General features: G+C 47.4%; 1 protein-coding gene across 1 annotated transcript in view; it reads left to right on the top strand.

Moving 5' to 3' along the window:
* Positions 1-334: 334 nt before the first annotated feature.
* Positions 335-12896, top strand: part of LOC120996311 (WD repeat-containing protein 49-like) — a 193320-nt gene continuing 180758 nt past the window's right edge. The window contains exon 1 of the mRNA XM_040426158.1: positions 335-500. Coding sequence (XP_040282092.1) covers positions 433-500 — 68 coding nt within the window. The 5' untranslated portion in view covers positions 335-432. The remainder of the gene's footprint in view (positions 501-12896) is intronic.

The raw sequence follows: 12896 nt of genomic DNA, 5'->3' as shown, positions 1-12896 counted from the left end.
ACAAAGCCTAATAAAATGCAAGTAACAATACACATAAAGCAGCCTGTATAACAGATGTAAAAATGGTATTTCTAAATTGCTATGGTTATGCAGAGGACAGATAGGAGATTATTGCATTATTTGTATTCATGTCTAACCTGCCAGACTACCGAAACCTGAGCCAACCACTTAGTTCTCTAGAGGCAGGACCAAGCCTGGAGTAACCTGACCTGCAAACATACACAGAGCTGAGAGCAGCAGCACAGGGAGGAGAGGGGAGGCTGGCGGCAATCTCTCTTTGAGGGGCTTGGATATTCACAATTGACTCAGTAGCACATCCCCCTGCAGTGGAGAGGGGCTGGATATAGCATCCCTGCTAAGTGACCTCCGCTACCATCAAGACAAGTGCACCAGGATGACAGAAGAGTTGTTTCCAAGTGGACTATAAAAACCATGTATCAGAACATGAAGCTGAGACCCAGCTCTGCCCTGGGCAGGCTGGAGACCTACAATGTCCACAGGTAAGGGGTGTCCATCTTGTGGAATCAAGTTTGATGGAAGGTTTTTGGAGTAGGGAACTTGTGCTGAGGGATTACCCATGTGAGGGGGTTGTTTACTGTTGCTATGGCAATGGAATGTATCAGAGGATTAAATTATAGTGATGCTCTGCCTGGATACACGGCTAATGAGTCACACAAACTCATCTTGCAGGATAGTTTCTTTAGAAATGTGAGACTTAAAATACGTGAATTTTAATGCAGAGGTGTTAGTATGGTGTACTGATCGAAACATCCCAGAACAGCAGGATCTGCTGGGCCTCCTAGCTTCTTATACGGTTCTGCATAATATCATAGCCAGATTATGGGCAGATTCACTAATGTGTATGCGCCTGAAATCCGTAAAAAAAAAAAAAAAGTTACCTAAATTGGTTCAATATTTGGTGCAACTTGGGTCTCTACTAGGGATGAGCGAACTTGTGTTTCAAGTTCGGCGTGCAAGGTTCGGGTTAATTAAGAATTCTGTTATGGATTCCGCTACCACGGACCATACGGTCCATGGTAGCAGAATCCATTACGGAATTTTTAGGTAACCCGAACCTTTCACGCCTTTCACACAAGTTCGCTCATCCCTAGACCTAGGGGTCATGCACACGACCGTGTCCTTACTGCAGTCCGCAATGCACGGGCACCCACCGTGGGGCCGCCGCATGCGGATCGCGGACCCATTCACTTGAATGGGGTCCGCAATCCGCATCCAACAGTCCGCACCTCAAAAAAGTAGTGCACGCACTACTTTTTGCGGTGCGGAGGCACGGATTGAAAACCCACGGAAGCACTCCGTAGTGCTTGCGTGGGCTTCTGATCCGTGCATCCATTCCGCACAGCCCTGCATCTCCCAGATTGCGGACCCGTTCAAGGGAATGGGGTACTGCGGACGCGCTGTATGAGGGCCGCAATACGGCCACGGCCGGGCTCATGCACATGAATGTGTGTGGCCCGTGCCTGTATTGCGTCCGCAAACAATGGGTCCATAATATACAGGCCGTGTGCGCTCCGTATCACGGATGCGGACCTGTTTACTTGAATGGGTCCACAATCCGCAACATACAGAGCGGAGGCACGGAGCGGAAACCCATGGAAGCACTTCGAAGCGCTTCTGTGGGATTTCGGTCCGTGCCTCCGCACCCCAAACAAAATAGAACATATTTTTTTGCGATATTGACAGAATTTTGCAGATTGCGGACCCATTCAAGTGAATGCATCCGTATCCGCAAATGGGCACACAGCCGGTGTCCGGGCATTGCGAACCGCTATTTGCGGTCCGCAGCAAGGGGAGCACACATTCAAGTGCATTAGGCCTTATTCAGGAAAGGGTGGGTCTTACCGAGAGCAAAGGGGCTTCAGGGGAAAGGGGGTGCGACCTAAGATGCGCAGTTTTGCGCTAGAATTACACACTAATTCTGGCAGGAAATTCAGTCTCAAAGTAAGCCAGCCAATAACTGGTATAGAGTTAGGCCTCTTTCACACATCCATGTCCGTGATGACATCAGTGACAAGATGATTAGTGGTTCATTCATGAAGATGACTGTGAAGGATCTGTGTTTGGTCCGTGTGTCCGTTTTTTGCTCCCCACGTGTCATCTGTATTCCATGGACACTGCTAGACTGAAAATTGGTTTCCAGATTATATTTTAGCAACGATCTGTGTGGGCACCCATGTAGTGTCCACAGACCCATAGACTATAACGGTGATGGCTAACCTCCGGCACTCCAGCTGTGGAGAAACTACGACTTGTGCACAAATGTGCACTTTGGGAGTTGTAGTTTTACCACAGCTGGAGTGCCGAAGGTTAGCCATCAGAGGACTATAATGTCTCTAAGGCCTCATGCACACGGCCGAGAGCGGTCCGTGGTAACCCGGACGGGATTCCTGCTGACATTGGTTGCAATTGGTTGCTATGACGCCGTGCGCTTCATGCCGCCGCTGCTGTACAGTGATACACTCGTATAGATCATATATATAGATACACTCGTATAGTGTGCATGAGGCCTAAGGGACAAAAATAAGGCATGCTTCCATGTTGTGCCCATGGAAAACCACAAATGTGTGAATACACACACTAAAGGGATTGTGAAGCCTGTAATACATCAATATCCGATAGGTGGGGGTCCGACTCCCGACACCCCTGCCGATCAGCTGTTTGAAGAGGAGGCGGCGCTCATACAAGTACTACTTCCTCTTCAAGATTACATTGCACATCTTCCCGTTGCAGCGGCGGTGCAGTGTAATTACAAGTATTCGGCCCACCGATCAGATATTGATGACCTATTCTGGGGATAGGTCATCAATATTACTGGCTGCACAACCCCCTTTAAAATCATGGGTACATGTGCTATCCACCACGCACAGACAGCACACATCCGAAATCTACTGGCCTTACTAAGGCTCCTTGCAGACGAGCATGAGTGAATTAGGTCCAGATGAGTTGCGTATGTGTTCAGTGAAAAATGTGCGATTTCGCAAGCAAGTTAATTCAGTTTTGACTGCGATTGCGTTCAGTTGTTCAGTTTTTATCACGCAGGTGAAATGCGCATTGATGCGTTTTTCATGCGCGTGATAGAACACTGAATGTTTCCAAACATCTCTAAGCAACCATCCGTGAAAAACGCATCGCATCCGCACTTGCTTGCGGATGCGATTTTCACGCAGCCCCATTCACTTCTATGGCGCCAGCGTTGCGTGAAAAACGCAGAATATAGAACATGCTGCGATTTTCACGCAACGCACAAGTGATGCGTAAAAAAACATTGCTCATGTACACAGACCCATTGAAATTAATGGGTCCGGATTCAGTGCGTTCGCATCACGCATTGCACCCACGCGGAATACTCGCTCGTGTGAAAGGGGCCTAAGGGCTAATGCACACTAACGTGCCATGTTTTGTGGTCTGCAAATTGCTGATCCTCAAAACATGGATGCCGTCTGTGTGCGTTCCGCAATTTGCGGAACAGAACGGGCCGCCCATAATAGAAATGCCTATTATTGTCTACAAAATGGACAAGAATAGGACGTGTTTTATTTATTTTTTTGCGGCCCAACGGAACATAGAAACGGATGCGGACAGCACACGGTGTGCTGTCCGCATCTTTTGCGGCCCCATTGAAGTGCATGGGTCCACATCCGAGCCGCAAAAAATGCGGCTCAGATGTGGAACCAAACCACGTTCGTGTGATTGAGCCCTAATGAGTATGCACCAAAAACGTGTCTAAAATGGGCTGCAAATTGGTGCAGTTTTGGTGCAATTTGCTGCAACTAGTGCTCCTACGCTTTTTTTTGACTTGCCCAGAAAAGGGTGGGACTTAATGGGAAGGGCTTTCTAGGAAAAGGGATGTGACCTGAGATGCGCCATTTTGCTTCACAATTGTGCTATAATTATGGGGTAAAGTACTATATCAAGGTAAGCCAGACAATAATTGGTATAGTCAAAGAAAAGTGTCTATGCCTGCACCACATCCAGCCTGAGCCCTGTGATAAATCTAGGTCTAGTCAGCTGGTCTAAGGTTATGCCATCTACAGGATCAGTAAATCAGGGCCAATGTGTTGTAAGAAATGTCATCGGCATGTAACAAGCTCAGCTCATAATTCTCATTTTCTTACATTGTATATGTCTTATTGAAGAATATAGAAAGATTCCCTACTTACCTTCTTCAGAGAAGTCTTGTAATATTCTATTCAGCCATTTCTATAATCTTCTTGGATTCCTCGTGGCTTAGTTTATTGCAAACGTTACAGATTCTGGATAACAACATATATGGTAATCATTGTAGTACCCCTTAGGACCGTCACACAGCCTCCATTCCCTCTATCGTAAGATGGCCATAGACATTTAGGGGTTCATTTATTATATTCAAATACACCTATATTAAGCGTATTTCAGGTGCAGATGGCGGCGCAGCGGTTAGTTGCGCTGCAATCTGTGACTTCTCCTGTCACGGTCATATTGGTGTTTGACCGTGACGCGGTTGCCGTGCAGACTAGTTGCCAGGGGCAACGTGTAGTTTGTGGTTTGCACGTGCACTTCCCCTTTAAGGTGTGCCTCCCTGCTTTTGGTGAGCAAGGGGTTAATCTTCTGGCTAGTGGAGTTTAAAGGGCTTCTGTCACCCCACTAAAGTGATTTTTTTTTTTAGGGCTAGTTAAATTAGTTATATAGCGATATATGAAAATATAATTGTGTTACTTACATTGATCCAGCAGTTTATTCAAAAAACGAAGTTTTATCATATGCAAATTCGGTCTCTACCAGCAAGTAGGGCGGCTACTTGCTGGTAGCTGCTGCAGAAATCCGCCCCCTCCTCTTGTTGATTGACAGGGCCAGCCGGGATCTCCTCCTCCGGCCGGCCCTGTTGGCATTTCAAAAATCGCGCGCCTGTGTTGATTCGGCGCAGGCGCTCTGAGATGAGGAGGCTCGTCTCCTCAGAACTCCCTCAGTGCGCCTGCGCCGATGACGTCTTCTATTTCGGTGATGTCATCGGCGCAGGCGCACTGAGGGAGTTCTGAGGAGACTAGCCTCCTCATCTCAGAGCGCCTGCGCCGAATCAACACATTCGCGCGATTTTTGAAATGCCGACAGGGCTGGCCGGAGGAGGAGATCCCGGCTGGCCCTGTCAATCAACACGGCGAGGGGGCGGATTTCTGCAGCAGCTACCAGCAAGTAGCCGCCCTACTTGCTGGTAGAGACCGAATTTGCATATGATAAAACTTCGTTTTTTGAATAAACTGCTGGATCAATGTAAGTAACACAATTATATTTTCATATATCGCTATATAACTAATTTAACTAGCCCTAAAAAAAAAAATCACTTTAGTGGGGTGACAGAAGCCCTTTAAGGTGTTTCCTGGGTGTGGCCGCAAGCTTGATATAAACCTGTGGCTTGCTCGCTGGGTGCAGTTGTACTACAGCCTTGCTTGGTGTTGGAGCTTTGCTCCTTACCTCGGTGTTCCAGCCCAGTCCTTGAGGGCCACCTTATGGAACATAAATTGTCCTCCCTTTTGTACCTTCCTTGTACCTTTACCCTCACTTGTTGTATGTGTGGTGTGGGTTTATGTTCTGGGTGTGTGTAGCGTTTTGTTGGTTGTTACATGTCTGGGCTTTTGTTGGTGTTGATCCCTGAATGTATGCTATACGTCACCCAGTATGTTGATACCTCCGTGAGGGGGCTGGTTTCCCGGAGGGGTTAACCATTAGTCTGTTTTCAGTGCTGCTGTACTCCTTGCGGCATGGGGTCCAGGCAGTCTCAGGAGTGCTGGATACCAGTGTGTGTTGTCTGTACGGTGTCCTGTTTGGTGTGTGGGCACCTGTACTTATGCTCGGGTTCCAGTTGTGGTGGCAGCGGCGGGTAAGTGAGTTTTCTGGTGTTCTTACCTGCCAATCCAGATGCTGCATATGGTCATTTCCCTTCCACCTGTTACTAGGCAGCTGGAGACTCCAGTTCGCCTGAGTCCCTGAGGAACCGGTTGTCTTCTATTCCTGACCCCTATGCCAGGGGACCGTCAGGGTCAGCAGGATCCAAGTTCCAGTGCATAAGCCCTTCCCACCTTCAGGGTTTGCTCATGTGGTCAGGAGATCAGGGTCAGGATTAGGACGGCTGTAGGTTGTGGCCTGCTCCCTTCATTGTTGTCTGGCCTAGTATCTGAGCGAAGTAGAAAAGCAAAATTTTGCCTTGTAATTCAATATAGAGGTCGGAACCATCAATAACATAGTAATTTGAGGGAGGGTGGAGCGGATCCAGAGAGATCAGGAGGGGGGGGGGGGGGGGGGGAGGGAAGAAGGGAGGAGAAAAGAGAGAAAGACACAGAAAGGAAAGAGGAAGGGAAAGTCATTAACTAGGCTTTCTGGTGTATTCTCTACCTCATGTAGTAAGCAAGAGTCTGAATTCCTGGGTTTCTTGAAATGCCATCCAACATTTCCTAGTATTGAGAAACTTGTTCTCATTGTTTCTTAATGAGGCGGTTAGATCCTCCATCCTCATAACCTCCAGAATTTTGTCAATCCACATTGAGATTGTGGGAGCAGAAGTTTGTCTCCACATACAGGGGATGCATGCCCTTGCAGCGTTAACCAGATGTTGCGCCACAGATTTTTTGTAAGTCGCAAAAGACATCTCGCAGCGGTGGAGCAGGAAGAACGCCAGCGTTTTTGGCAGGACAATGGTGGTGAATTTAGATGTAATACGCCACACCACCTCCCAAAACTCAGTGAGAGCCGGGCACTCCCAGAAAATATGTAGCATGGTGCCCCTAGTGTCTCCACACCGCCAACAAAGTGGAGAGACTGTAGGAAAGATGGTGTGTAGTTTTGTGGGTAACCCGGTACCATCTGGAAAGTGTTTTAAATCCTGCTTCGTGTATGTTACTAGCAATTGAGGATTTGTGTGTGCAAACATACAGTCTGTCTCTCTGTTCTGTCGAGAAAGTCAAACCCAGGTCCTGTTCCCAGTTGAGTATGTAGTTTGGGGGTAGTTGATCAGAAGGCGAGACCAATAGATTATGTTATAGAGAGAGTGTGTCTGATTACGCCTCTTTGTTCACAATACAGTTCAAAGTCGGTCTTGTCTCTTGTATATGTGGCCGCCGAGGGTAACGTGGCCAGAAAGTGTTGTAGTAGTTGGGATTGCCAGGGTGTCAGAATAGGTGGGTTTTCCCCATCCGTGTTGAAGCCGGGGAGTACCCAAGAATCCGATGTTACGTAATGGTGTGCCCTGAATATGTTTCTTGATATTAAGGTCCTGAAGTTCCCTTACTGGAGCCCAGGGGGGAATTGGGGATTACCCAGAATCGGGTACATTGGCGAGGGTGATGGAGAAATGTCCAAATTGTTCATAATGGAGGCAAAGGATTTCAGGGTAGGACCAATGGTTGGGTGAAGACGCGCCTTTAATGGAATGTGTGCACCCAGCCATGGAGTTGTGGACAATGGAGTAGGTATGAAAATTTGTTCAACCTGTATCCATTGTTTATGTGCCTGATGTCGGCACCAGTCAATAATCCTCAAGAGGTGTGACGCCCTATGATAGGCAATGAAGTCCGGTAATCCCAAACCTCCATTAAGTTTAGGGCGGAATAGAATGGATCGAGCAATTCTGGGGGTTTTCCCAGCCCATATGAAATGTGTGAGCATTTTCAGTAAAGTATGGAAAAACAGCCGGGGGATGTGTACAGGAATGGCTTGGAAAAAATAAAGTATTCTGGACAGGATGTTCATTTTGAAAATAGAAATTCTGTCAAACCATGAAAATGTACCTTTGTGCAAGTGGTCTAGGTCTGCCTCTATCTGCCGGAGGAGAGGGGGGTACTTCACTGGGTACAGGTCAGAGAGAATGGGACTTGTGTATTCCCAAATATTTTAGAGATAATCTTGCCCACTTGAATGGAAAGCTATCCGCCAATTCCTTTGCCGTGTTGGTGCAAAGTGTGATGTTGAGTGCTTCCGATTTCTGAAAGTTTATCTTAAAGGCCTTGTAATAGGTTTGGGATGGAAACGCGAGGATTGGTGAGAAAGAAAAGCAGATCGTCCGCGTAGGCTGCTACCTTGTGGTTTGTACCTTGAATGTGTAAGCCTGATATGTTGGGGTTTGTCCTAATGTGGCCTAAGAGTGGTTCTAAGCATAGTATGAATATTAGGGGGGAGAGGGGACACCCATATTAAGTCTTGTTGTTAATTTGAAAACTTGTCGAGTGCTGACCATTCACCTTGACTATGGCTGTGGGGTTGGAATATAAGTTGTGAATACGGGCCATCATTGTCTCCCCCAGGCCTAGTGCTTCATTTTTTCAAACAGGAATGTCCAGTTTACTCTATCAAACGCTTTATTAGCGTCAGTAAAGAGCAGGAGCATGGGCAATTTGGATGAAACTGCGTGATATATCATGTTTATGGCCCTGGTGGTGTTGTCTCGGGCTTCTCTCCCTTTGAACAAGTTGTTGTAGGTACGGGACAAGGCGTGTGGATAATATTTTGGAAAATAATTTAAGATCCACATTGATTAACGAAATCGGACGATAACTTTGACATTGGGCCGGGTCCTTCCCTTCCTTGGGGATAACCGTTATGTGGGCTCTGAGTGTGTCAGGAGGGAGGTTACGGAGTGTGTCAAAGGAATTAAAAGCAGATAAAAATTGCGAGGCCAATACGTCTATGAAAGTCTTGTAATATGATAGGGGTAGTCCATCTGGACCAGGGGCTTTCCCTGTTTGGGAGTCTTTGATAGCGATCATGAGCTCGGTTTCAGATAAGGGAGATTCCAAAGTGGTAATCACCTCCGGTGGGAGACTGTTTAGACCCGATGTCGAGAGATATGTTTGAATCGAAGCTAGAAACTCCCCAGGGTCGTGTCTTGGGGAGTCATTTAGGTTATATAGTGAGTTGTAATACATTTTGAAAGTTTCAGCTAATTTCGAGGACAACGTTATTCGTTGGCTGGCGTTATCTGTCAGAAAAGGGACATATGAGCATAGTCTGGCCTTGCGCAGTGCCCTTGCCAAGGTACTTCCATGTTTGTTTCCATGCTTGTAATAATGTCTGCGACATTTTACTATGGTCACTTTATCTTTGGACATGCATAAGGATCGGAGTTGTTCCCTCAGGTGTCGCAATTCTAGGGTAGTCTTGTGTTGTATTTCAAGGCCATGTATCTTAGTGATCAGAGTGGTAAGTGTCCTTGCTCTTTTTTTTTTAAGACGGGCCCTAGCTTGATGAAGGTGCCTCTAATAAAACACTTGTGTGCCTCCCAAGTGGTAATGGGGTCACTCCCTTGTGTCACATTAAGTGAGAAATAGTCTGTTAGGTCCTTCCGGACCTCGGCACGTATCTGTATGTCTTGTAAGTGGGAAGAGTTATGTTGCCAATGCCAAGCTCTAGGTTGATAAGTCAGCAATGAAAGCGACATGGATATAAGGGTGTGGTCAGAAAAAGTTATAGGATCAATTTGGGCTCCTGTTAATTTGTCCAAGTGGGAGTGTTGCAAGAAAAAATAATCCAGCCTAGAGTACGAGTTGTGGGGATTGGAGTAAAACGTGTAGTCTCTGGTTGTTGCGTTCAAAGCTCGCCACATGTCTATAAGCTGATGTGTATACAGGAGTTCCCGTATTCAATTTAGTGAAGAACGGAGAAGATATGATTGACCCCTTGAAGAGTCAGTTACTGGATCAACAGGAGGATTAAGGTCACCCCCCAGCACTAAAACACCTTCTGTGAATTCTTCTAAGGCTGTAAGTGTTTTCTCTAAAAAGTGTACCTGTCTTGTGTTTGGGGTATATATCGTCGCCAATGTAGTGGTCGTGCCTGCTAACTTACGTGTAGCTTTCAGAAAGAGTTATCGTCCCGCTCCATTAGTGCGAGCGTCAGTCAGTTCCCAAGGGACAGCGCTGGAGACTAAAATGGAGACTCCCTTTGTTTTGGAGTCCGGCGAGGTGCTGTGGTACACATGAGGAAATCGTCTGTCAGTGAGAGACTGGATAGCGTCTGCGGGAAAATGCGTTTCCTGAATGAACGCAACTTGCGCTCTTTTCTGCCATAGGAGTCTGAGGAGGGAGGATCTTTTTTCCGGGATATTCAAACCCTGTGCATTAAGAGAAACCAGTAAGATATCAGCCATGTTGGCAGTTAGTCAGGTAGAGAAAGGTAAGGCAGTGAGAACAGAAAGTAAAGGAGGGAAAGGGAAATAGTGAACTCAACCAGAAACAGAAAAGAAAGAAAGGGGTGGGCAAGGTGGGGGGGGAGGAAAGGAGGTATCTGGGTTGAGTATAGGGTGAGACCGAGTCTCGTCGGCAACTCTAACAAATAGCAATAATGCTAATAAACTGTGTATTGTCCGCTGCGGAAAAAATTCAAAAGGAGGCAGTAAACACAGTACCCTAGTGGGGGAAAATGGAACAACTGACCAAATAAGTAAACAAAAAACAGTAAAAGAGCAACCGTTGATCACTATTATAATGGAAGATCAGTTATCAATAGAGAAGCAAAGCCTCAGGTTGTAAGGCGTATGGCCTCATGGTGGACATAAGTCTGCAATATACTTAAGCAGTAGCAAGATAATAATGGAGGCAATGTTGATAAGTCGACGGGTTTCCTCAGCAATCGCCCAAAAACAAAACGTGCAAAGGATGCCATAGCGGGTCACATCCCGTAACAGGGCCAATTCAGGTGACGAATATGGCAGAAGCAAAAAAGTTCAGAGTGTGGAGTCCCCGGGTCCACTTAGCGGGGCGGAGTGCGTTGGCATCTCGATGGTGAGCGCTGTGGACCTCTCCAGGTTTTGTTCGGGCTGTCGTTTGCAGCACGCTGAGGCAAAGAGGCAAAGGCAGTTGGCTCCTCTAAAATTGCTCCCTGCTCGGGGTCTGGAGCTGAAGAAGAGGTGGTACTGACCAGTCAGGAACTGGGAGCGGAGGAATGTCCAGGAATTCGAAGGCCTCTGGTAGATCCTCTGGAGAGCGAACGGACAGGGACTGACCTCCAGACTTACATATTATGATGTTGAATGGATGGTCCCAGCGGTAAGACGCTCCTGCTTCATTTATGGCCTCCAAAAGTGGTCGGACAAGTCTCCTCATGTAGAGAGTTAATCTGGAAACATCAGGTAGGACCAAGATTGATAAGCCTTCAAAGTGGATCTCTTTTTTTCTCCCAGGCTTTTCGGAGAATGTCCTCTTTTACTTTATAGAAATGAACATGGCAAATTACATCACGTGGCCTGCCAGAGTCACGATTTCCCGGACCCGCTGTCCTGCAGAACCTGTCTAATTTGATCTCAGTTTGTGGGGGTCTGTCCAGGATCTTGTTAAATATGGATACCACTGTGTTATACAGGTGGTCACTGGATATTGCTTCCGGGAGATTACGTATTTTAAGATTGTTACGGCGGCCTCTGTTTTCCACATCATCGAGGTGAAGAGAGAAGTCTTTCAATTGAGAGGTGTGAGAGGCCAAGATATTCGTAAGAGAGGACATCTTAGAAGAGGAATACAAATAGTTGTTCAAGGGACGTCACCCTTTCATCTATGGCCTTTACTGTGTCCTGCACTGTTTGTAGGGATTCTATGCAGATCTGGTAGGTAAGGCCCTCACCATTTCCCACAGTTCTGCCAATGTGCGATCTAGGGTTGCAGGTGGGGGTAAGTCTCCTAGCCAACCCCCAGGCATTTGTGGTGTGGAGGAGAATATGGCAGGTATTCTCTGACTGAGCGATGGCGTCTCTGCCACTATGAGGGAGGAGGTCGGTACCTGTGCAGGCTGCAATCCGGGTCCGGCCTCTTGCAGTGAATACCTTTTTTAATCAGCAGGTGTCTGCGGGCCCCGGTGGATCTCTCCATGCCGTGAAGCTGAGAAGGGCTGTGTGGGGGCTCTTGCCACGTCACCGTCTGGAGCGGGATTAAGGTGCGCTTTTGCTGGGATGAAGGTCGGCGCTGTGGATCTCAACACAGGCGGTGTGTCCGCCATTAGCGGCAACTCCATGTCTGTCAGCTCCGGAGGTCCGGAGCGCAAGAACCTCCCGATTGATTGACCAGGGGGGACCGCAGGTTGGCTCCTGGACCTCTGCCCTCTTGTCATGGCCCGGTGGGATCGGATGTGGCACTTCTCACCGTGGATTCCCTGAGAGCGATCACTGAGCTCAGGGTATGTGCGTCTTCACGCGGCCATGTTGAAGCCACGCCCCTCATTCATCATTTTCTACGCCTGGTTTAGGCGTGGCAAATGGTCTAAATGTAAGCCAGTAAGGAAGGTGTCTTACATTTAGACTGGCACTGGATGCTCCGAAGTTATGTAGAGGCCTATGTTATGTAGAGGGGTCTTAATAAATGACCCCCTTAATTTAACTGAACTAAAGCTAGAGGCATCAGCCACTGTAATCTAATGAATATGGAGTGGCCAGCAGTGCCCTGACACCTGTCATGTGATGAAAGAAGCTCAGACATGTTGGATTTTATGCCTGAACCAAGTTCCCTGGGAGATAAGTGAAGATAGATATTTTGCAGAGGCATATTCTTTTTATCCTATTAAAATAAATCTGTGCGCTCGGCTGATCTGTGCATGTATATTTATGGGCAGCGTCCGACTGGGGTTCCTTGCGACCACCAGAGGAATCTATTCTTGAGGTCCAACCACCAAATAATCAAGTCTAAGGCTATTTTCACACTGGCGGTACAGCCTTCACGCAGCGGTATTTGTCCGGCCGATATTCTGCATATGTGCCGAGTTGCTGCCGGATCTCAGCCCCCATTATAGTTAAAGGGGCCGGCAGGCATTCAGGCAGTGTCTGGCAATACTGGATCTGGCCGGGAACAGCCTGCGGATCTGTGAACGTTAGTGTGAAACTAGCCTAATAGGTTTTGAATCAAAGAAATAGACCCTAGTGGCAAAGG

This window comes from Bufo bufo, chromosome 3 (genome assembly GCF_905171765.1).
Source record: "Bufo bufo chromosome 3, aBufBuf1.1, whole genome shotgun sequence".
Taxonomy (NCBI): Eukaryota; Metazoa; Chordata; class Amphibia; order Anura; family Bufonidae; genus Bufo; species Bufo bufo.
The sequence above is the reverse complement of the archived record's forward strand: the minus strand, read 5'-3'. Positions and strand labels throughout refer to the sequence as shown.